At 52.1% G+C, this 23594-nt stretch overlaps 1 protein-coding gene across 1 annotated transcript; it reads right to left on the bottom strand.

Annotated features, from left to right (window-relative positions):
* Positions 1-5248: 5248 nt before the first annotated feature.
* BPIFB3 (BPI fold containing family B member 3) lies at positions 5249-21747 on the bottom strand. Its single transcript, XM_074318021.2, has 15 exons — positions 21636-21747; positions 20771-20927; positions 18851-18955; positions 18229-18369; positions 16676-16739; positions 14879-14939; positions 14035-14126; positions 13718-13897; positions 11992-12045; positions 10028-10198; positions 9057-9124; positions 7765-7807; positions 6956-7019; positions 6363-6439; positions 5249-5535 (listed from the first exon to the last, which is right to left on the bottom strand). The coding sequence occupies exons 1-15, from the start codon at positions 21745-21747 to the stop codon at positions 5506-5508; spliced, it is 1419 nt and encodes a 472-aa protein (XP_074174122.2). The 3' UTR covers positions 5249-5505.
* Between the last annotated feature and the right edge of the window lie 1847 nt (positions 21748-23594).

The following is a 23594-nucleotide window of genomic DNA, read 5'->3' on the forward strand; positions in this document are numbered from 1 at the left end:
ATAATTACAAGAGGCCAGAATCCAGATTTGCTCTGCAAATCAGGCATTGAGCCCCAAAACCACAAGGGTTTGTGGTTTGTGTTTGATTCCAAGAACTGTGTTCGGCCCCGGATGGTGTCACATGATCTGGGGTTTATCAGCCCCTGGTCTGGATACATTCCTGGAGACCCCAGTTAGGTGCCCCGATGAGTAAACTGGAAACACCCCCAAATACATTTGATTTCCAGCTTTAAGGCAGGCACTGCCCACTCCAGATGACCTGGGCAGGCAGGTTATGCCCAGACTAGACTCAGCATCAGGCTGACCCAGGTTCAAACCCTGCTCAACCCCCAACTCAATGCATGACCTTGGGCTACCCACTTCCCTTCTCTGGGCCTCTTGTTATTTCCATCTGTTAAATGGGTATGATATCTGCCTCACAGGACTGACTTGAGGGTTCAGGGAGATGTATATGGATCTGACTTCAAATTTGGGGCTGGTGTGAAGAGAACAAGCAGCGGGGCTTTTTTTGACCTGCAGGGCTTTCTTCCCCCAGTAATTCATTATGAAATGTTCACACATATACTGTAGTTGAAATAATTGTACAGTCAACACTTATATACTTGCCACCTTATACCCACCAGCTACTTCCACCACTAAAATTGTGTTATACTTGCTTTATTACATATCTATCCATCTCTTTGTTAATCCACCTTTTTTATGTATTTCAAAGTAAGTTGCAGGCAACAGTACATTTCCCTCTAAACACTTAAATATGTATATCATTCTGATTCTTGTCTTTCAATGTAAAATGTACATACAGTGAAATTCACAAGTCTTAAGTGTTTATTTGTTGAGTTTTGACAATTTTATACAGCCATGTAGCCCAGACCCTGTCTCAATGTAGAGCGTCTTTGTCACTTCAGAACATTCCTTCCTGCCCCTTCCCAGTCAGTGCCTGCTCCCATCCCTCAAAGCCAGCCACTGCCCCCTCCAAGACCCACTGGGACACAGCCCAGACCTCTTCCTTGGCATTCAAGGTGGATCTGCCTTCCACACTCAGTCCTGTCCTTGGCCCAGCCTCCCGCCTCTGGGCCTTTGCACCTGCCATCCCTGTCAGCTAGAATACCCTTCTCCAGACTGCACTGGTCAAACTCGTGCAGAGAGGTCAGCTGCTTTGGGAAGATTTCTGTGATGACCCTCAACCTTGACCCTCCCTCTGGACCATTCAGGGGCCTCTGCAGCCCATACTGAGATGATGGTACTCTGGGAAAACCAAGCAAAGCAGGCCCATAACCCACTCCTAGACCAGCACAGCACAAATGCCAGTGTAGTAAGTGACTAAATGAATGCTCTTATTTCCTGGATAGGGAGCTCTCTGAGTCCTTCTTGTTTCTCATCCCCCAGCCCCAGCCTAGGGCCGACCTCTGTATTTAATTGATGCCGCCTCCTCCCTGCCCCACTAGGTTTCCCTATGAACTCCTCTGGAATGAGAGGGCATTTCTCTCTCCCCACCAAGGCCCGCTCTAAAGTCAGGCTGAGAATAAATGTGTTTCCCTGAGCTCTGCAAAGAGATGCTTCCTCCTCCCTCCCTGGAAGCAGGCACGGTTGACGTCAAGTTTTCCGATGTCACCACTGGCTCCTGGGCCAGTCCCTCTCTGGGACCCAGTTTCCCCATCTGTTTTGGGCACATTAACGGAACAGGCTCTGGAGCTGGATGCTAGGTTTGAATTCTGCTGCCAGTTTTCTTCAAGTTCTGTGTCTTTGGTTTTGAGTTGGTGACCAGGAATGACCTGGCCTCAAAAGGATGTTGTGAGAGTCGAGTGACTTAATTATGCACAGTGCTGAGAACAGGGGCTGGCACACAGTAGGTGCTCAGGAGATGGTATCTTTATCTTCATCAACCCAGGGCCCTGCTAGCTCCTTGTGGCGGCAAGGCTGTGAAAGCTGTGGAGGGTATGAGGAGGCACCTCAGCCCTGGACCTGGACTACCTTATCCCCCCACCATCTGGGGGGCCTGGAAGACCCCCCACCATCTGTGGGGCCCCAAGAGTCATCACCCCTGTTTCTACCTCCCACCTGCTCTATGCGCCCCAGAAGATCATTTTTCCTCCAGAGACTCAGTGTGGCCATCTGAGAAGTGGGCATAACTGCACTTCCCGAGCAGGGTTTCAAGGATTCCATAGGAACCATCCAGATTGTGCCTGAAGCCTCATGGGGATTCCATAGGAACCATCCAGATTGTGCCTGAAGCCTCATGGGGGCTCAGTAAACAGCAACCCCCTTTCAGCTCCCCATTGTCTGGCACTTAGTGTGATATAAGTGCTTGTTAAACAAATATATTACCTTTTAAATTGAAATACAATGCAAAGAGGGCAATGTGCCTTTCCCCATGGGGATCAATGCACATAGTAAACTGTAGAGGGCAGTGCACACAAGAAAGTGGTTGTCAGTCACTGGAGGCTCTGTGCCCATCCTCAGTCCTGAGACAAGCCAGGCCCTGGTGGCCACGAGGCTGGCCCGCCCTCTGGGGCCCCAGGAGGATTAGTGTAACTCTGGCACCAGAGAGATCACCTGGGCTTAGCGTCCAAAAGGCACCTTTGTCTGCAACTGGAGGGACAAGGCTCTGGGAGGTGACTCACCCAAAGGTAACTCAGCCAACAGGGACCCATGGGGGAGGGCTCACGCAGGGGGCCACAAGGACCAAGAAACAGAAGCAGTCCCACTACCAACTCCTGCACTCAGCCTTTGTCTGCCTCATGAACTGTCAGTCTCCAGGGTCAGAAGCTCAGCAGAGGTGTTCCCTGCTCATCTTGTTTCATATCCCCACCCTAAGTATGATGGTTCAGAGCCTGGGCTCTGGAGTCAGGGGCCTGGGTTCAAATCCTGACCTCATCACGTCCTGGCTGTGTGGCCTTGGACAAGTCACTTAACCTCTCTGTGCCTCAGTTTCCTCAACTATAGAATGAGGGTAAAAACAGTTCCTAGAAAGCAGAGTTGATTCAAGAAGTCAATGACATGATGTATCTAAAGCACTTAGAACTGTGTCTGACACTTAGTAAGCATAAAACAAACGCAACCAGAATTACTTTCATAGCATAGCAGTGGAAAGTGCAGGCTTTGGAATAGGGTCAGAAGGATCTGGTTCAAATCCTGGCTCTGCCTCTTAGGAGCTATCCAATTCCATTTCTCTGAGCCTCAGTTTCTTCACATGTAAATAGAGTGATCATACCCACTGATTTTGGCCACTATGCAAATTAAGTGAGCTAAGGGGGTGTTAAGCATCTAATGCAGTGTCCAGTATAAATGAGTGCTCAGTGGAGGTTAGCTGCTCTTATTGTTACTCTGTGCAGCCACAGGACTTACCATAATGAAGCGGATACTGTCCATGACCTTAAGGAGCTCTTGATCAAGTGGGAGAATGGGATGGGGGCAGTGACAATCCAGTGTGGCAGATGCAGTAACGGACCCTGCCTAGGGCATGGGGAGGCTAGAAGCTGTGTGTCCCCTGCATATTGAGTGATAACAGGAGTTTTCCAGGCACACTTGGGGACAGAGAATGCACCAGGAAGAGGGAAGAGCTGTTCAAAGGTCTGACTACCCATCATGCACATTTACATGTGCCAGGCACTTTTCTGTCCTTTACAATGATTGCGTCATTTAATCCTCAAATGATCTATGAGTGAGTTTATCGTGTTCCCATTTCACAGATGAAGAGCGAGAGGCACAGAGACCACCCTGATCCCTCTCCATGCTCCAGGAGGGATCAGCTGAGGCCAGATCATAGGCAGCCTCGAATGCCAACCTGGGAGTTTAGATGATTTCCTGTTGGCGGTGAGAATCCAGTCATTGAAGGGCTGTCAGCGGTGGTGAGAGGTGAGCAGATGAGGTTAAGCATGGGCTAGAGGAGGATGGGAGGGAAGAGAGGAGGGTGGGAAGTCAGGGAGGGGCAGACAGGTGAGAAATGAGGAGGTGTGGGTGGAGAGGAGGGAACAGATGAAAGCATGGTGAGGACTTAGGAAAATGCAGCAGTCGCATGAGCTATCGGGTGCTGAGGGCTTCCTATGGGCGAGACAGCATCCCGAGTGCTAGTTAACCCTCAAATCTTATTACTCTCATCCCCTAGTTACTGATGAAGAAATCGAGACTTAGAGAGATTAAATGATGTGCCCGAGGCCACGTGGCTAGTCAGCAGCCGGGATGGGATCTGAACACAGGCAGCTAACTCAAGCCACTCATTTCACCATTGCACTGTCCTGGACAGGAGTCATGAAACTCTGGAAGTGAGAAAGGAGTCAGAAAGAAATCCTAACATGTCACTCAGTACACGGCCTGGCATTTAGTAGGTGACGAAAATTGTAGGGTGGGTGGATGGAAAGGAGGGAGGCGGGGGAAGGGAGGAAGGGAGAGAGGGAGAGAGGGAGGGAGAACGGATGGATCAGTGGATGGGTGGATGGAAGGATGGTCACAGAATCATTGTTATTGGTGGACAAACCTCGACATGGACTCCAACTCTCCTGTGTCCCCCCAAGTCCTCTGAGCCAGTTCCCAAAACTTTGTTGGCACCTCTTCACTCAGGCCCACACATAAGTGTCACCTGGGAGCCATTCCCCAGAGCCAAGGAGGCCCCTCCTGAACAGTGGGGGAAAGCCCAGAAGCAGGAGGCAGGACCCCCAGTTTCCCATCCCAACTCTGTCGCTGTTGGCCTTGGGCCAACCAGGCCCCTCTCTGACATCAGTGCCCCCATTCGCACTATGAGCCCTTGGCACAGCTTTGTTCTGAGGTGTGTCCTCAGCTGATGCGCAGCCAGGAGGAGTCCGTCCAGGGCAGGACTAGGTCTCACTCACCCTTGCTTCCTGGAATGCTGGCTCCTTTTCTCCCTGGAAAACTCCTACTCACCTTTCAAAATTCAACTCAGATGTCACTTTTGAGAATTGTCCCAAAGTCAGAGAGACAAAGACAGACAGACAGAGACCCAGACAGACTCAGAGAGACAGAATGAAAGATAGAGGTAGTTAGAAAAATAGAGAGAAGAGAGGAGGGGGACATGGGGAGCTTGAGGCAGAGGTAGAGGAAGACAGAACAAGACACAGAGGCTTCCCAGGCCAACCAGGTAAGCTTGGGATGTAAAGTTACAATGACGAGGCCCCAAATCCCCTCATCTCCCAGGAACCCCTGCCTGGAGCCGGAGAGGGCACTGGAGGCAGAGGCCAAGGTGGCCCCTGTGTGGCCGGGAAACAGACCAGCCGGGAGGTGTTGACATAGAGGAGTAATTTATTGAAAGCTCAGGACTGGCCACTGAGGCCCCAGAGCTCTCTCTGAAGCAGAGTCCTCTGGGTGGCACTGCAGTCCCCAGACTAGGGTTGAACTGCAGGGCCAAAGCACATGCATGGGCCTGGGTGGATAAGGGACACTTATACTGTCACCGACATAGGCTAGAGACTGGTAGGGAAATTGAGGCAGAGTAGGCAGGTGGAAGGACTCTGGAAGTCAACGGGGGTGGGGGGAGGTGGCCATCTCTCAGCCTCAGGATGCCACGGTCAGCACAACAGCATTCTGCAAGGAGCAACAGTCTTGGTTAGGCCCTCTGAGTCCTCGTGCCCAACCCCCCCTGCCACGCTCCCCCCCCCCATCTCTGCAGCCTTCTCTGTGTCCCCTATATCCATGCCCTGGGGTTAGCACTGTACCCGGAACACAGCAGGCACTCATTAAGTGAATGAATGAACAAATAAATGAATGAGGAATAAATGACATTCAGTGTGGAGAGGTCACTGACTTCAGGACTGAAGTTAAGAGACCCAAGTTCAAGTGCCATTTCTCCTGATAATTTACCATGTTGCCTTGGGCCAGAAATTTGACCTCCTTCAGCCTGGGTCCTCATCTGAGAAATGGGACCAGAACTCCCTGCTCTGCCCACATTCCAGACTTGTTCTAAGACTCAAAGTTGTGCTGGATTGAAAAGGATTGTGAGGTCATGTCAATATTCAGCAATAAAAAGTGTCATGATCTGTTAGCCATGCCTGCCACAAGCACAGGATAAGGAGAGACAGCATGTTTTTCCACCCCTGGACCAGAGAAACTGTGACTCTGTGAGTGAATCTCAGATTATATCCTATAGGCCAGACATGTCTGAATTCATTAGGAAAGAACTCTGTGATAGATTGACAATGTCTGCCATGGGCAAGTAAGGAAGGAATGGTAGCACCTGTGTCATCTATTTGCCATTCCCAAGTTACGTAATTTGTAATTCCCTGAGCAAGTTAGAAAACGGTGCTGGAACAAACCGCATGATGAGACAGAGCACTCCCCTCCTGAGTTTCAAGCAGGGCTCTCCCGAGATGAGCTTAAGGCCCATCTAGACCGCACCTGCACAGGAAACTCACCTCTATGATCTCCAGGACCGCATTGGCAAAATTGACATTGAGAACCTTAGGCAGGGGAATTCCAACATCCAGATCCACTGCAGAGAGGGAATGGTTGAGAGCAAAGATATGTGGAGGGCCAGGGCGGGGCCTGCTGACCCTATTCCACCACTTTCCTTGAGTCCGCCCTTTCTCTTCTTGGGGACTCAGTTTCCCTTATTGGCAGAGACCTACTCATCCTACTAAACCCAAACAAAAGCACCCCTTTTTTTGTATTGTCATTAGTGGCTCCCCTCAGCAGAGACTCTGAGGATCTGTCAGTCCGTTGCACACTCTGGGTCATCTATATTCTAATCATTTGTTTATAGGACTATTTCCCTGTGGGTGGTGGACAGGACCCAGGTCCGATAGCTCTCGGGGCCAGAATCGGGAGTGATGTAATCAACGTTGTTTGAGTGAAAACATGGGTGCCTCAGTTCCTGCATCTTAGAAATAAGGAGCAAGCTCTCTGGCTTCAGTGTCTCTAGCAGAACGGAGAGAGGCAGCGGATTCAACAATTCCAAATTGAGACACTCCACGTGTCCAAGAAGACCACAGACGCCACACGTACATACCATTGAGCTTCGGCACATATGCCACCCGGACCACACTACTGAGCCATTCTTCTAAACGAGATGCCTGCAACAGACCACACGGAGGGTGGGGAGGTGTGGCTTCACAGGGAGCAGAGCACCCCAGAGAGGGAAATCCAGAGGTCCAGCTGCCCTAGCCTACCCCACGCTTGAGGACACAACTGCTGGTGGGCTGTCCACCAGTGACCCAAAAGGGGACTCTCATTTCAGAGGTCTTCACTCTGGGCCCTATGAACTTGGAAGAGCAGCTTTCCTAGAGGAAGGGTCTGTGGGGCCTGGAGGGGGGCCTGTGCCTGAGAAAGAGAGAGGAAAATGTGCCCAGCTCCAGCAGAACTCTGTGCGGTCTGATCTTAAAATTCCTATCAGTTTAGGACCCCTTAGAATGTTCTAGAACCTGAGACCATTGTGAGATTTCAGAACCTCAGAACTCTGTAAGAAGCAGGAAATGAAGGGTTCTGTGGAGCTCTGAAATGTTAAAGCTTTCTGAGTTCAGAAACCTTATTAACTTATGTGAAGTTCCAGAATTTTGAACCCTTGTGAGATTCTAGACGTTTACAACTTTGCGAGGTTCCAAGACCTTGGAAGATCATGAGATTCACTGTCTGAAGGTGATTACTATTTTACACACACCCACACACACCTGCCCTGATGTTTGTCCATTCTGGCTGGTTGGGGCAGAGTCCAGACTGAGGTCAGCTCAGTCATATGGCTCATGTCTCATCACACCGCCTTTCCACCCCCACTTGAAGACCCTCACCACCACCAAGCTGCTCACCCTCCCAAGAACTTACATCAAAGGCGTGGACAAAGGAGGAGGCCAGCTTGACACTGAGCCTGGTGGAGAGAAGAGAGCTGTTGGGGGCCTCAGCCTCCCCCGACCACCTGCTGAGTGGTGCTCTGTCCCACCCCACCCCACCCCACCCCGGCCTGCCCACTCCTAGCTCTCCAGCATCAGGAAACATGGTTAGGGGCCCAACTTTGCCTCTCTCCAACCTTGAATCAGAGATTTGGTTTTCCCACCTGTAAAATGGACCCGGTGAGATCTAACCTCCCTCTGAGATATCATGACCACTACCTCCGACTCCATGGACCTGAAGCCTTGGTCTGACCCCCAGTTGTTTGATCCTGGGCAAGTGGCTGAACCTCTCTAAGGATTGGTCCTCCCAAGACTGAGCATTGGACACAGGGTGCCCTGCATCCAGCTGGCACTCACTAAAGCAGCAACCCATCAGTGGATCGCAGCTAGCCCAAACGCACGGCCAGGGCCAGAGTCTAGACATTGATCTCTATCTCCTGAAGGCCTGAGGTACGAACTGCCACCAGGAAGAGGAGACAAACCCAGGCAGTGGGTGAGGTTCTAGAAATGGGGCAGCGGTGGAGCTTTACAGTGGGGGCAGTAGTAAGTAGCCCAAGGGACCTGCATGGGACCTGAAAATGGGGTCCGGTGAGCACCGGGTGCCTATGGCTCAGGATGGGCAGCTCTTAGAGACCCCTAAGAAAGCCCCCGCATGCAGGGGAGGGACAGACAGGCGCCAGGCCCCAGGCCACAGTAAGAGCACTGGGCCTGGAGAGTGGGGCCCAGACTGCAGACCTACTTCCGCGGACAACCCACTGTGTCAGCCTAGGCTTTGCCTGTGTCAGGAAGGATTGTCATCAGCATCAGCATCTTGGTTTTTATCATTATCTTGAGGCCTGGTTCCCATGGGGGTGGAAGATTAGAGAATTAACCAGTCCGCATGAACTACAAAGCATTTTACAACATTCGAGGACAGTTATCTCCCTGGCTAGCCGCTGGAACTGATAACTCAGGAGTTTGGACTCCACGTCCTGGCAGCAGGTTTATCTCCAGGACCAGGTTTTGAGTGGGTGCAGTGGAAGAAGCCTGCTCTGGACGCTGTTTCTCTGAGCTCCAGATGCCTCAACGGTAAAAGGGGCTAACACTGCCCCCTCCCTGGCAGGTCCTGGAGGCAAGCAGGATGCTGGTAAAACACCTGCAACTTAGTTGGTGTCCAATAAATGGGAGAAGGTTCCTGTTGCTTCCTAACTCTTGTTCCTATAGACAAGGCCCAGGATCCCACGTTACCGTTCCAGGGACAGTGATAGGTGCAGCTTGGTGGCAGAAGGAGCCAGCTGGGCATTTAAAATCATAACCTATAGGGGAAGAGCAGGCAGAGGTTACACTCAAATTCAGCAGAAGGAGCTTGAGGATGGGTCTGCCTTGGCCAACAGCTGAATTTCCACCATCCATTCTCTCCACTAACCCTTACTGAGGCCCTGCTGTGTGTTAGGGTCCATGCTGGGCTATAGGGAGGTACCCGGAAGGTTCTGGTGGTTGATCATCAGAGTATTAAAACTGATGGTGATCAGTGTTGTTCGAGAGAAGCTCTGGGGCTGCAGGAGCTTGGAAAGACCCTCAATCCAGCCTGCAGGGAGGCAAGGAAAGGCGTCCCCAATGAGGTGACACGGGAGCTGAATCTTGAAAGATGAGGAGTTAGCCAAGGGAAGGGGGCAGATGGCACTGCAGGTGGTGGACCCTGCACAAACAAAGGCAGGGAGGTGGGACCTTGTAGCCCTGAGTAACTGAGACTTAGGGTGCAAGGACAGGTGAGGCAGAGAATGAGGTAGAGGGGCAGTGAATGGTGTTAGGCCATGGGGAGCTGGGACAGAGACTGAGCAGGGGAGGGACCTGTCTTAGCCCAGGTGTATGTCTGGGAAAACTCGGAGAGGTGAGGTAGAAGGGAGCAGACTGGAGCTGGGGGGCCAGGAGGAAGCTGGAGAGTCATCCAAGAGAAATCTGAGCCCAGAGGCTGGGGAGATGAGAAGTCATTCCTGAGACCCTGAAGAAGCAGTGGACAGGCCTTGGGCCTGGTCACATGTTCAATGAGGCAGGAATCTAAGTGGGCACTGAGGTCTCAGCTCAGACGATGGCAGTGAAGCAGTGAAACTCCCTGTGCTGTGCCACCTGAAATCAGGGGGAAGACAACCCCCCAGCAGCCTGGAGAGGGTCATCCCCACTCAGAACCCGTGCCGGGCTCCCTGATCTCGGCCACTCACCCCATTTAACTCAAAGAGGGCTTCAGGGGTCCCTGCAGGGAGGTAGGACAGCACATGGATGTTGGCTGGGATGGAGACTGTGGCCTTCTTGTTCTGGAGCATGACTGTAGGTGCTTCCTTCACCCGCAGCGAGAGCAGGAGCTGCTGGTCTGGGGGCAACTTCGCCAGGGCCTGGAGAGAGGCAGGGGCAGAGCGGGGGCATGAGGGCAGCTTCGAGGCCCTACTACTAATAGAATCAGTCAGCGAGTCAACAAACACTCATTGAGCACCTGCTAGGCACCAGGCACCACGTGGAGCGCTGAGGTGACAGCCTGAACCAGACAGGCCTGGTCTCAGCCCCCAGAGGGCTGACAGTCAGGCGGGGAGACACCAACCCATGGAACAACCAAGTTAGACTCTCGCTAGTCCTCTAACCTGCCAGGCACATTCCCACCTCAGGGCCTTTGCACTTGCTCTTCCTTCTGCCTGGAAATGTTTTCCCCAGATACCTGCATGGTTCCCTCCCTTATCTCCTTAGCCTTCTGCTCAAATGTCACCTCCTCACAGCCCCCAGTTTAAAAGGACTACTTCTGCGCTCCTAATGTGCCTTCGCCACTCCATTCTCTTTCACCTTCTGACCCTGTGTACCTTCTACTTATGTATTTGCTCAATGTCTGTCACCCCCACCAGAATGGCAGCTCCTTGAACACAGAGGTTGTTGTCTACTTGTCACCTTTTGCCCCTTCTGGATGCCCAGCACCCGGCACAGGGCCTGGTACATAGTAGGTGTTCAGTGAACATTAGTTGGCTGACTGATTGAATCACACAATCAAGAAATTCTGAGTCTCAGAATCATGACATCATGGAATTACAGAAGTGTTGGAAACCAGAGTCACAGAAGCTTGGAGTCACTTGAATATTAGAATCTGGGGGACCAACTCCTCAAGCCCAGACTTCCAGAGCTGCAGGATCATACAGCGAGGGAACCACCAAATTCCACCCTCATGTATCCACAGATTCTGAAGCTACAGAACCAGATTCAGAACTGGGGCAATGGGGCTTTGACACTGCAAGGCCAGCAATCGGAGAACACAGGCTTCAGCTTCCAGAGACAGGCCTAGGCTCCCTGAACTGGGGGGATATGGCCCAGCTTGCTGCATTCATGGGTCCCTGCTCCTGACACCTCTGCCTCTCCCATCCCTCTCCGCCATCTTACAACTCCTGCCCTCAGGAGGTGCTTCTGAATGTCTAGCCCCAATCTCGTCCCTTACCTGAGACTCCTATGCCCTTTAGCCAAGAAGCAGAGGCTCCAACCACACTCACTGAGGCTGGTTTGAATCATCACCTTCAAGGATTCAGAGTTTTTCCATATCCCCAAACTCTGTTTCCCTCTCCATCTTCTCTGGTACAAAACCAGATCTTCTGGGCCTCTTTCCAACCTCTATGAGAACCTGCTGTTATGTAAGGACCTTGTAGTAGTCATTTCAACTTCAGTAAGAATTCAGACTCGTAGCTGGAAAGTATCTGGTCCAGCCCCAGTTGAATGGACAGGAAAGCTGAGGCCAAGCCCTTCAGTCATGTACTGATGTCCACTAGTCAAACCTCCCTGAATCTTTTCCCTTTTCTTTCCTTCCCAAGGCCAGTGCCCTGAGTCTTCTCTCTGGAGACAGAGAAGACCAAGATGAAATAAGACAGTTGGGGGGAGGGGACTCAGTAACCTAGAAAGAATCTTCTGTGCTCTCCCTGATAGAAAAGGAACAGCGTAGGACAAATACCCAATTGACTTCGGGGGCAGTTAAACCCTAGTCCTTTCCACTCTGCTATCAGGAAAGGATACAATGTCAGCCATTCACATTTTAGTGTGAATTGAAATTCAACATTCAGTTGCAGCTATGTGGAGAACCGTATTGAGAAAGATTCTGGAGTCCATTCAGGCTCATCAGGAAAGAGCTACCAGGATCAGAGCTCATGAGAGCACCACTCACCTCAGGGACCAACGCCATGAGGTCTGTAGTTGTTAATGGCACATTGCTGGGAACCTGTACCCAAGACCAAATGAGAGGGGGGGGGTGAACACAGAGACAGGATCCCTCAGCACACCCAAAGTAGTTTTGTTCATGCCACACCCCTACCCCCATCAATTATATACACATCTCTACAAACATTCATGTTCCTTTCTTTGGCCAGTGATTACTGAGCGCTTACTACATGCCAGGCTCATGCTCAGCGCCTTTGTTAATTTCACATTTACAACAGCTCAAAGATGTGGGTGCTATGATTACTCTCATTTTACAGATACGGAACCTGAGGCTCCTGTCCAGGCTCATAAGTGGTGGCACCAGAATTTGACCTGGGCAGGCCAAACCTACAAACTACTGTGCCTCAGATCGCAATCTGAAGGCCAGGAATCTGACCCCAAACATTTTTGCCTTTTACCTAAACAGTATTTTCAAAAACTATGAATTTGTTTCCAGTATTTACAAATCAGGACATTTCATATAAATTTGCCAGTTTGGGGCTGAAAAATTGGAAAATGTAGTCACACTGAGCCTGTACCCCCGCCCCACCCTTGGAGAAGCTGAGTGGCAGCTGCCTGAGAAATGAGGTGCAGGCTCTCAGTTCACTGTAGTCCACCAGGCCTGCTTCTCTTATTCTGCTAATCGATAATGGCCCAGCCCCCTGGGCCCTGATGTTGGAGACCCCTGAACTACACATGTCCACTTCTCAGAACAGACCCGTTCACACACGATAAACATACAGACGCACTCTCTCCTGCTCAGAAGATTCCCAGACTCTCATCCAACATAAGGCTGTCACTTGGTGGGGGTGGACAGCACCTGAGGATAGCACCTGGCCTCTGAGATCCCTCTCTCTCTCTCTCTCTCTCTCTCTCTCTCTCCACACACACACACACACACACACACACACACTCACACACAGGCTTCTCAAACACACACTCTCACCCTGAGAGACTCTGCCTGGTTATGACTGCCACATCTCTCCAGTTAGAAGACACCCGCCTCCCAGGTCAGGAGTCTGTTCCTGTGCTTTCTGGACCATATATGCAGGAAGTGAGTGATCAGCCCATATTTGCTTGGGTCTGAGCTGCAGGTTAGGTGGCAGTAGGGGGAAGGGTAGAGGCAAGTGGCTTTAGAGCCCACTGCCTTTGGAGAAGGCTGAGACCAAAAAAATGCCTCTGGGTGAGGCTTCTGGGGGCTGAGCCTTCCAGACCTCTGTGAGGTGTGAGAGGGTCCAGAATGAAAGCAGAGAGATCTCAGAAGCTTCAGAACAAATGACCTTTGGGTCCAACCCTAGTTTTGTTTTCTTCAACTCAAGTCTGCTCTTGGGATAGCAGTAGAAACGTTAGCCATCCACACTTGAGCGTAAAATTGGGCTTTGATTCTAAATGGGCTCATCTGGTGCAAGGATGGAAAGTTGCTACATTTCCTATACCAGTTCTGACTAATTGAAAGTGACTTCCTGGAGCGCCCTGTTGAGAAGGATTCAGATTCAGATTCAGATTTAGCCAGGTAGAGGGCCATTATGAATCAGCAATGTTTGCCGCAGAACAAGAGTGGGCATGTGCATGCTATAAACTTGTCCAGCTCTGTCAATTATAGGGAAAAGGGCCCATCAAGGCTGATCAATGACAACGTGACTGGGTCATGGATAGCATTACCAGGGCACAGCAGGGCAGGGTGCCGCACTCACCAGCTCTGGGGTGATGTCTATGTCAAGAGCACCGTTGGTTTGCAGGAGCCCAAATATGGTGTTGAAGAGGTACAGAGGCACGGTCACCTGGGATGTGTGGTTCTCCTTGGGAGGCACCTTGATGGGTTTGGGGGCCTTGGGGAAATCAATGACGTCACCAGCTACGCTCTTCACGATGGACTGCAGGGGCAGGAGACAGGACATGGGAGGGTCTCAGGTCTGCTCACCCATGTGGCTTTGACCCAGCATCTCCAGTGTGGCCTCCGCCAGTACCCCACCACACCCCAACAGTGGGCAGGGCCTCGGAGGACACTCACGTTGATGTCCAGCTCTATGTACTGGTTAGAGGTGAGAGGCAGGGTGGCCAGAGTGAATTCCACAGACCCAAGAGCCCCAAGGGGCACCAGACCTGCATGAGGAGAGAAGGAGGACGTCCCCACGAGCCCCATCCCCAATAATAACAGGCCCTACTTCCATTTATTGAGTGCCTAGCACTCTACTAAGTATTCACTTGGGCACTACTGTCATCCCCATTTTACAGATAAAAAACTGAGGCTCAGACAGAGGAAGCCAACCAGCCCAAAGCCACACAAGCCAGAGTGGCAAAGCCAGGATTCCCGTCTTCCAGAGCTGGTGTCACTAACCACATTGATACCCTGCCTTTCTCACATAATGGCACATATGGAGACATATCTGTCCCAATTTTTCTTTTCTTACCCTTGCTACGACTTTTTACAATTTTCAAAGCCCTTCTGTGAACACAAAAGGCATCTATGTCTCCAGAAGGCTCAGAGAGACTGGGGGCCACTGTGGCTGAGGGGCCTTCGGTTCCTCATTTAAACTCTCTGGTCCTCAGTCACCTTGTCTGTCCAGATAATAATATCTGCCTCATGTTTCTGACAGCGCCAGACACACCACAGGTGCTCAGTATGTGGCCAGAAGCCCCTAGCAGATGGATACCTGGATGGCCATGAGTGCCCACACCCTGCTGAACCAGCCTCAGCCCAGACCTCCCCCATTAGGCCTTCTCAATGTGGTGGCTCATCAGTCTGAGGAGGAAGTGAAAGGTCCCAGCATTCTGCCCTTTCCTCTTCCCCTGGGACCCCTACCCACTGGGGTAATGGGAGGAGGATAGGAGAAGGGGGTGGGGCCCCAACTTACCCAGCACAGTCCCCAACAGCTCATTCACCACGTGTAGCACACTGTCCACCATAGGGCACAGCTGTGTCCAGAAGAGACAGGTGTTACAGGAAAATAAAAGTGGGCCCCAAAAGTGGCACAGGGGACAGCTGTGTTTTCTACAAATGACTTGCTATGTGGTCCCAAGGCTCAGGCAAGGCAGAATGTGGAGACAGGAGGACACACAGGTGGGCGGCACAGGCGGGCTGGAGCTTGACATGTTGGAGAGTAGAGTAGGTGGGGCAGAGAGCCCCTCAGAAAACCTCAAAGGATGCTGGGGGATGGGGGCGACACGTTTCAGAGGCCAGTTGGGACGTGTGGACAAGGCTTTCCCCTGAGGGGGCAAAGGCAGCTATTCCCTCTGAGATCTCAGGCCCCTCGTGCCACCCAGATGGGCACTGGGAAACCTAGCCTGGGCCCGGGGTGTCCACTACACACACTACCATGTGTTTACTGAAAACCCCTGTGCTGTATAAACAGGGAGCAAGTGGTTCGGCTTCCAGAATCCCGAGTCTGGGAACCACAGAGCCTGAGTCCCACAGCCCACCAGAGCAGGAACCTCAGAGGTGACCCAGTCCAGCCCCTTCCTTTCACAGCAGCGGCTGAAGAAGAAAAACAATCCGCCAAGGTCACAGCTGTCCTCACAGAGGCAAGAGAAGGCTGCCTTTTCACGTAAACTTGGGGCCTGGAAGTCCAGGCCTCTGGGGTCAGGAGGTCACAGAAATGAGAGGAGGAGACCAGAGGGGCTGTGAGGGGTGGGAGGAACAGCTCCCTGGGCACCAGCATGTGACCTGCAGGAAGGAGGGTCCTTGCAGCCAGGGTGGCCGATTGCACAAGAGAAGCCAGAAATAGGATTATTAAGAGAAATCTCCAATCTCTAAATGCTAGTAATTAACTCGTATTTTTAAAAGCTTTTTGAGTCACATAAATCCTGTCTTGCCGGACGTTGTCCCAGCAATTCCAGTTAGGGAACGCAACTTAGACGCAACCACCTCCCTTATTGAAACCCACCTGCTGGGAGCTTCCCTTCTCCCCCTGAGCTGCTTCCCACGGACTTCTTCAAGCCCAGGGCCATTTTCCCAACTTCAGGCTCCCACACCCTTGCTACCTCCACGTGTCTTTCACAAGGACTCACAGAAGAGGCTCTGCCAGGACTGGGGGCCCGGGGGCCTGACTGCCCTGTGCAGCTGTGTGACCCCAGCAAGCCCCTCGTCTCTCTGGTCTTGATGAAATGGGCCTTTGGACAGACCAGCTTTTCTCAAGTGTGGTTCGTGTCCCCTGTGGAAGCCAGAATGGCTGGGACTGGTCATGGACAAGCATTCTGGAGCAGTTTAATCATAATATGTTTCACTTGTGATGTATTAATATACAGGCATGTGATTTTCTGGACATGATTGTCAAGCACAAAGCTCAGCTGAAAATCACTGAGTGACCGCATTTTAATTCAAAGCTAGATTAAAGCAAAGTATAAAGTCAATAATAATACAGGTGGCGAAGGCAGAACAGGGGGTAAATAAGGGACTTGGATTTGGGAGCAGAGGACTCAGGTCATCTGAAGCTGTAAATTTAGGACTCAGGAGGGATTGTGCCTGTTCCCCTACAGGCTCACAGTCCAGGAGGCTCCTGGCTGGCAGTGGAGAGGCCAGGGCAGGATTATCCAATGGGCGTGGAACGGAAAGACATCCTAATCCTGCCTGGCGCCCAGATTTACTCAAAGCTGGGGGAGGAGAGGCATAGCCTGGGGGAGGGGCACGCCTGGCCCAAGGCCCCCACACTCACCAGTTCCGGCAGCACCTTGAAGAGTGTCTGTTCCACGACCCCAAAGAGCTGCGGAGGCAGCAGCCTGGGCAGAGTGAGAAGCATGAGGATGCAGCCACCACCCGGGGACAGTGCCAACATGGGTGATGGGCAGGGTGGGCACTGGGGGCTCTGAATATTTCCTGTCTCCATTCTTGGTGGCATCGGCTGGGGCTTTGCCGGCTGAGTTTAAATCTTGGCTCTGCCTCACCATGGGGCCCAGGGGAGGATTTCAGTTTCCCTGTCTGTACAGCACCTGCCTTACAGATTTGTTGCTGCTGAGATTCAATGGGAGTGTGTATGTATCAGGTATCAATCTGTGCTCATAATATCTGCTCCCTTCATGTTCTCTAACGTTTGTAGGCAAGTGACATTTGGGCCTAGAATAGCACCTGGCTTTTAGAGTGAGGGTTCAATAAATATTTATTGAATAAATATTTATTGAACTAATGAATGAATGAATGAATGAGAGGGTGGTCTGAGGATGAGAAGTACATGTAGGTGGGCTCGGGTCTGTTTGGAGACTATGGAGGTACAGAGGGAAGGGTGACAACCACAGAACCACAACCACAGGACACCAACACCATCCCGCTGGCCAACCATTGGCTCCCTCTAGCCCAGAGGAGCAGGATGGAGAAGCTGGGGTATAAAGCATCCAAAGACACCACCTGGAATCCCCTTATTAACGCCCTTCTGGAGACAGGAGCCACCCTGGCTCACCCTATTCCTGGGCGCTAACACAGAGCTGTCTGATTACCCATCTCTTCTCAGGGCCACCTAACAAAGAGGGGATCGAGGGTGGGATTCAGCCTGGAACGTAGAAATTAATGGTGGAGACGTGCAGTGTGAGGCAGGGGAGGAGGTAGGTGTCACTGAGGGTGGGCACAGAGAGATGGGGAAATCCCTGGACCTGAGTCCAGAGACCAGCCCACTCCATCCCCACCTCAATCTGTGTGTGTGACCTTGGGCACTTCCCTTGCCCTCTACAGGCCTCAGCTGTCCCACGGAAGTGATGATTTGACACAGTGTGAGGAGGGTCACTGTGTTCTGAACAGTTGGGGGAGAGACAGATAGGAAAGTGCCAGAGGCTTCACGATCATCAAATGTAGGTCCTTATTATACAAATGAGGACACTGAGGCCCAGACAGGGGAGGGAGTTCTCCTGGGGTCACATAGAAAGTTAAGGGCAGAGCTGGATCTCTGATGTGCTGAGTGCAGGGACTGAGATGTCTGCAGATCAAGGGACCACAGGAGATCCCTGCTTTATCTGGGAGAGACGACGGCAGGATCGCAGGAACCAGAGAAGGCAGAGCCCAGGAGTAGGTGATGCAAGCTGTGGGCTGGGCCAGAATCCCAGTCTGTGGTGGGTTTTAGTCTGCAGGTCTGTGCAGCAGGTTGAAACCGCGGGATGGGCGGGAGGCGGGGTGAATTCAGGCCCCGCAGGGCCGGCCGCTCCCAGGAGACCCCGGAGAGCCAGGAGATGGTAGTGCGCTCACCCGAGGTGAGCCGGAGCTGATCCGGACGCGGGAACTCACCCTGAGAGCACGCTGATGTGGCCCAGGAGCGTGCTGCAGCGCTTAACGATGAGGATAGGCGTACCCCGCGCGTTCATGCCCAGCGCCACCCGCGACGACACGTTCACCTCCGCTGCCAGCTGCAGAAGGCCGCCCAGGGGGCTGCAAGACCCCATGCTGGGGGCGTGGCCAGGATGCCAGGTCCCACCCACCAGGGTCGGCCTTAGCCACGCCCACCTCGGGGTGCATGGACCCTGATAAGGGGCGAGTTGGGTGGCCCTGCAAGTGGCTTCGTCCCCATGCCCTTTTCTCACCCCATCTCCCTGCATGCCCCCTGTTTTGCATGTCCCTAGGCCCTCTTCCCCCAACCCCTCCAGTAAGCTCCAGGCAATGGGGTAGGGGTCTCCAGGAAACATGAGATGGAAGTCCTTGGGGGTCAGTGGGATGGAGGTCTCTGGGAAGTGGTACAGGGGTGGGATCCAGGGAAGAAACAGTAGGGTGGGAGTCCCTTGGAGAGGAACTAGAGTGGGAGGAAATAGGGGGGCAATGGAGTACGCATTGGGAGACAATAGGGTAGGGGTCCCCAAGGGGCAGTAGGTGGGGTGGGGAGCAGTAGGGTAGAGGTTCCCAGAAGCACACTCACCCAGAGCCACGCAGGCGCACCTTGGTGTGCAGTTTCAACTGCACCCCAAACCCTGGCAGCAGCTTCAACGACACCTTTGGCAGTGTGAGTTCCTCGATCTTCAGCCTAGGATGGGAGTCCAGGGGAGGGTCACTCATTTTTTTCCCCACTTCCACCCTCCAGGCTCATGCACATGCAACTCAAGTTGGTTCTCAAACATAGCTTCCCATAGTTATTTTTCTCTGTCTTCTGGGCTTTTCCCCAGGCTGTGCTGTCTGTCTGGAACACCTTTCCCTTGACTCTTTTTCCACTCTGCTTCCACCTTCAGCTAGCTGACACCTCTGGGCTCTCCTGATTTCAGCTAGGGTGTCTCCTCCTCCAGGAAGCCCTCCTTCCTGCTTCTCTGACTCAGGCAAATGCCCTCCTTTGAGTAGCTCCCACACCCTGTCTGGGCTCCCTCCATCACTGCCCTGAGCTTACAGGGTCATCACTGTTGGACTCAACCTCACACTGGGGCTCTTTGAGGCAAAGATGATGCCTGATTCATGTCTGAGGCCCAGCCTCATCCAGCAGGGAGGACTCTACAGTGGGAGGGAGACTGAAGCTATTAATAATAATAATAATAAATAATAAATAATACTACTGAGCATTTACTGTGTGCCAGCCTCTGTTTTAGCTCCTTAACGCAGATTAATTCACTGACCTGACAACAACCCCATGAGTAGCTGCTCATAGTGCAGCCAGTAAGAGCCAGACAGTTCAAATCCTAGCTCTACCACTAACCAACTGTGTGACCTTAGGCAAATCACATTGCTGCCCCATGCCTCAGTTTCTCCATCTGTAAAATAGAGATATTGACAATTCCAACCACAGAGTGACACATAGTGATTCTTGAGCAATGTCAGCATCAGCCCTTATCATCTCCCTTTCCAGCCATCCATTTGCTGTTTTGAGAGCTGGGCATCCATTCTCCCTTCTCCCCTGCCAGCACCTCATTTCCTCCTGTACAGTGATCCTTCCCCATACCCTGGCTCCTGGCCTTCTGTCTTCAATTTGGGGCCTGTTATTTGATCTTTCCTTGATTCACCACCAGCTGTGGGCTGTTTTCCACCTGCTTAGCGCAGGCAGTATGACCTGTGATTAAACACCCAGACACCACACTACCACCATTCCCTAGCTGGGTGAACTTGGGCAGGTCTCTTTACTGCCTGAGGTCTCAACGTCTTCGCCTGTTAAATGCGGTTGATAACAGTTCAACCTCTGGATTCTATGGGATAATTCATTTACAATGCTAAGTGCAGTGCCAGGCATACAGAAAACCCTGGCGAGGTGGTATTAAGTTGTAAATATTAACTATTACGTAATTTCATTCATTCAAAAATATTTTTGAGCATCTATTATGTGTCAAACACTATTTATAATACTGGGGACACATCAGTGAATAAACCACACAAAACTTCTAGCCCCCTGGGGTTTCTAATCTAGCAGAGAGGACAGGAAATAAACCAGTGAAATTTATGGGGTGCGGGTGGAATGTTTCCTGGAGAACTTGAAGGAGGGGAGGGGATAAGGAGGAGCTGGGCAGAGCAGGGCTCTTTGGAACAGATGCCTAAAGGAGAGGAGGGAGGAGCTGTGTGGTTACCTGGATGAGCCCAGAGAGACTGAGCAACTTGCCCAGATCACACAGTGAGTAACTGGAATTGACCCCAGAGCTGGAACCCTCAACCACAGGGGCATGCTGCCATTCCTATCTTGGACTCATTATTTTCTGACTTGGGTCCTGGGACTCCCTATCCAGGACTCTCCACACCACCTTTATTACCTGCCAATGAATTAAAAAGAAACAATCTCTCTTCTATTCCCTGAACTGAAGAAAAGACCAGGCTTCAGGTAGGGCTCATAGTAGGTGGGTAGTCAAGAGGCCACACTGCAGGGACTTACCCAGAGAGCTCTTCAACGATACCAAAAACCCCTCCGTAGCCCAGCAGGCCACCTCCGCCGAGCAGGCCCGTGGAGCCCAGGAGGCCCTGGTTCACTGATGTGACCGAGCCCAGCACGTTTTGTAGAATGGGCCCCCCGATCAGTGAGTTCTGGATGGCTGCAGAGAAGGTAGGGAGAGATAGGTTCATTTTACAGGTGGGGAAACTAGGCCCCAGAGAGGGACAGAGCCTTGCTCAAAGTCACACAGCAAATCAGGTTTGAGGCCAATAGCATGACTGGTGCTCTTGACCCTGGGCTGCCTCTGCAGCACCGAAAAGGAGGACAGAAGCAAAGGAAGGAGCACTCAGCCACCAAGGCTTGATCGAGATGCCGCTGGCCTGACTGTAGATTGTGAGAAGGGCGAGACAGAAGGGACCCCCTCATGGAGGGTGGGGCAGGTGGGGGTGGCCTCCCTAAAGCATTTCCTATCCATGACTCCTCCACTCTATCCATGAGACTGTCACTCTGTCCCATTGGGCCCTGGAATACTAAATGTCTAGTAGAGTTCCCGCACCCCAGCCAGGTGGGGCAGAGATACTGGCCCAGCCAGCACCCTTCCCTTGATCTCCTCAACCCCCATCCTCCTTCCTGAGGAAGGCACAGCCCCACATGGCCTGAGTCCATCTCATCCAGGCCACGTTTCAGAAGAAAGTGAACTGATCACCCACTGGAGCCTGCAAGCAAAGCTTTCACCCCCTAAACTCTCTCAGCAGTTGAGAATTATAACCTGTTCTCATCTGTTCCTGAAAGCAGATGCTCTAAGCATATCAATGGAGTTGTTTACACTACGACTGGACCCCTCACAGACTGCCCACTGTGGGCTCACCTTTGCCGAGTTCATCCTGGTCAATCCGAGCAAGCGTGCCCACCGTCTCAAGCAGTCCCTGGCATGGAGTCGCCAGACCCCAGAGGAGAAGTAGGGACCACACGCCCAACATGGTAGGCAGCACACCTATCAGGGGTGGAAGCAGGAACTCTAAGGTACTCCTCGTGCCCAAGCCTTTCCCCTCCCTGTGCCCCATCACCAACCTGGGGCCTTCCCACTGGCCTAGTACAGTTCAAGTCCAGCTTTACTCCCAGGAAAGCCCTCTCCATCCAAATGCAAGTAGTGGCTCACGTTTGCATAGCACGGTACAGCTTCCATTGCACTCTACAGTCTCCAGGGCACTTTCCAAGCCTCTCCCTCATTGGATCCCATTTCACAGATGGGAAAACTGAGGCCAAGAGAGGTGGGAAACTTGACTGAGGTTACAGCGCTAATCAGTGACAGGGCCGGGATTTGAGCCCAAGTCTGTCTGACTTAAAATGTCCCATTTCTCTCCTCCTCCTCTGCCTCCATCCTGAATCATGCTAAAGAAAGGAATGAGGTGGGCAGTGAGAGTGTGACTAACTTACTAGTTTCACAGAGTAGGATTTTTCTTTGTGGAGTTCCATATATACTCGCTCAGTCACATACTTTATCTTCTCATGTGACCCCTGCTTAAACTCCACTCTCCACTGCTCTTGGGATAGAACCTAGGTTCCTTACCTATACACACTAGGTCCCTACCTGCCTCTTTGACCTTGTCGGTCTTAAACATGACAAGCTCCTTCCCACCCAAGGGGCCTTTGCACAGACTGTTCCTTCTGTCAGGAAGGCTCTTTCTCTGATTCTCTGCATGACTGACTCCCAATGCTTCAGGTTCTGAATACATGTCCCCTCCTTGGAAAACCCTCTCTCCTTAACCATGTCTAAAGGAGCCTGTCTGTCACTAGAAATCACCCAGAATATTTATTCTTAAGACATTTTTCACAATTTGCAATTATGCATTGTATTTGTGTCCCTGCTTACCTTGTAAGTTCCCAGAGACAGGGACTATGTCCAGAGCCCCAGGCATAGTTGTATACTGGAGGGGGTGCCTTTTGAGGGGGCAAGAAGGGATGGACTTCCCATCCCACTTTGCTTGCCCACCTTTGCCCTGGCGCCGGCTGTGTCTGCCCAGAGAGGGCATCTTTTCCTCATTTGCACCAAGGTACAAATGGGCGCCATGCGAACCAGTAGCAGTCTCGGCAGTGTCTGTCTGCTTTCCCTAAGCGTGCTCGTCCCAGAATGGCTCCAGTAAACTCAGGGTCTCTCACAGAAGGAAAGATTCCCACAACGGGAAACCAGTCAGTTTCCCTGGCTTAAAGAAAAATGGGCACTCCTTGAGCACTGTAATTCTGTCCTCAGTCCTCCCATTCCTGCTTTTGCCCCTCTCTGAGCCCCAGTTTTCCCATCTGTAAAATGGGCTTTTTCTCCCATCACCCTCCAGGCACCCCCAGTGCCCTCCTAGGGTAAATTCTTTCTGTTATTCAGATAGGACAGCAGGATGGTCGCAGGGTCAATGGTTGGGGGCCTGGATAAGGCCAGAGCTACTGCAGGCTGCCTTACCCACTCCTGCAGCTCCACGACAGGCAGGTGGGGGTTCTTGGCCTCCTGTCAGCTCCTTCACCCTCTTGGACCTAGGAGTGGCTCTTATATACCCACAACAGCTCTGGGGACACAAAGGGGGCACAGCGGCCAGAAACCCGTCAATGTGTCATGTCAGAAGCAAATTGCGGTTTTCCCTGCAGGCCTAGCTAAGCCTTCCTTCTGGGGAGAGAGAGAAGGGGAGTTGGGGTGCTAGGAAGGGTGCCCAGGACTGCAGAGGCAGCCTCCTCCCCCAAGAGCTGGGGCCAGGGGTGGAGCATTCAGCCCACTATAGGGTCTCCTTCCAGGGTTCCCCAGGGTTCACCCCAGTGACACAGAAGCCACCCTGCCTCCCCA

This window comes from Rhinolophus sinicus, chromosome 13 (assembly GCF_057876585.1).
Source record: "Rhinolophus sinicus isolate RSI-liver-muscle chromosome 13, RSI-T2T, whole genome shotgun sequence".
NCBI classification, from domain to species: Eukaryota; Metazoa; Chordata; class Mammalia; order Chiroptera; family Rhinolophidae; genus Rhinolophus; species Rhinolophus sinicus.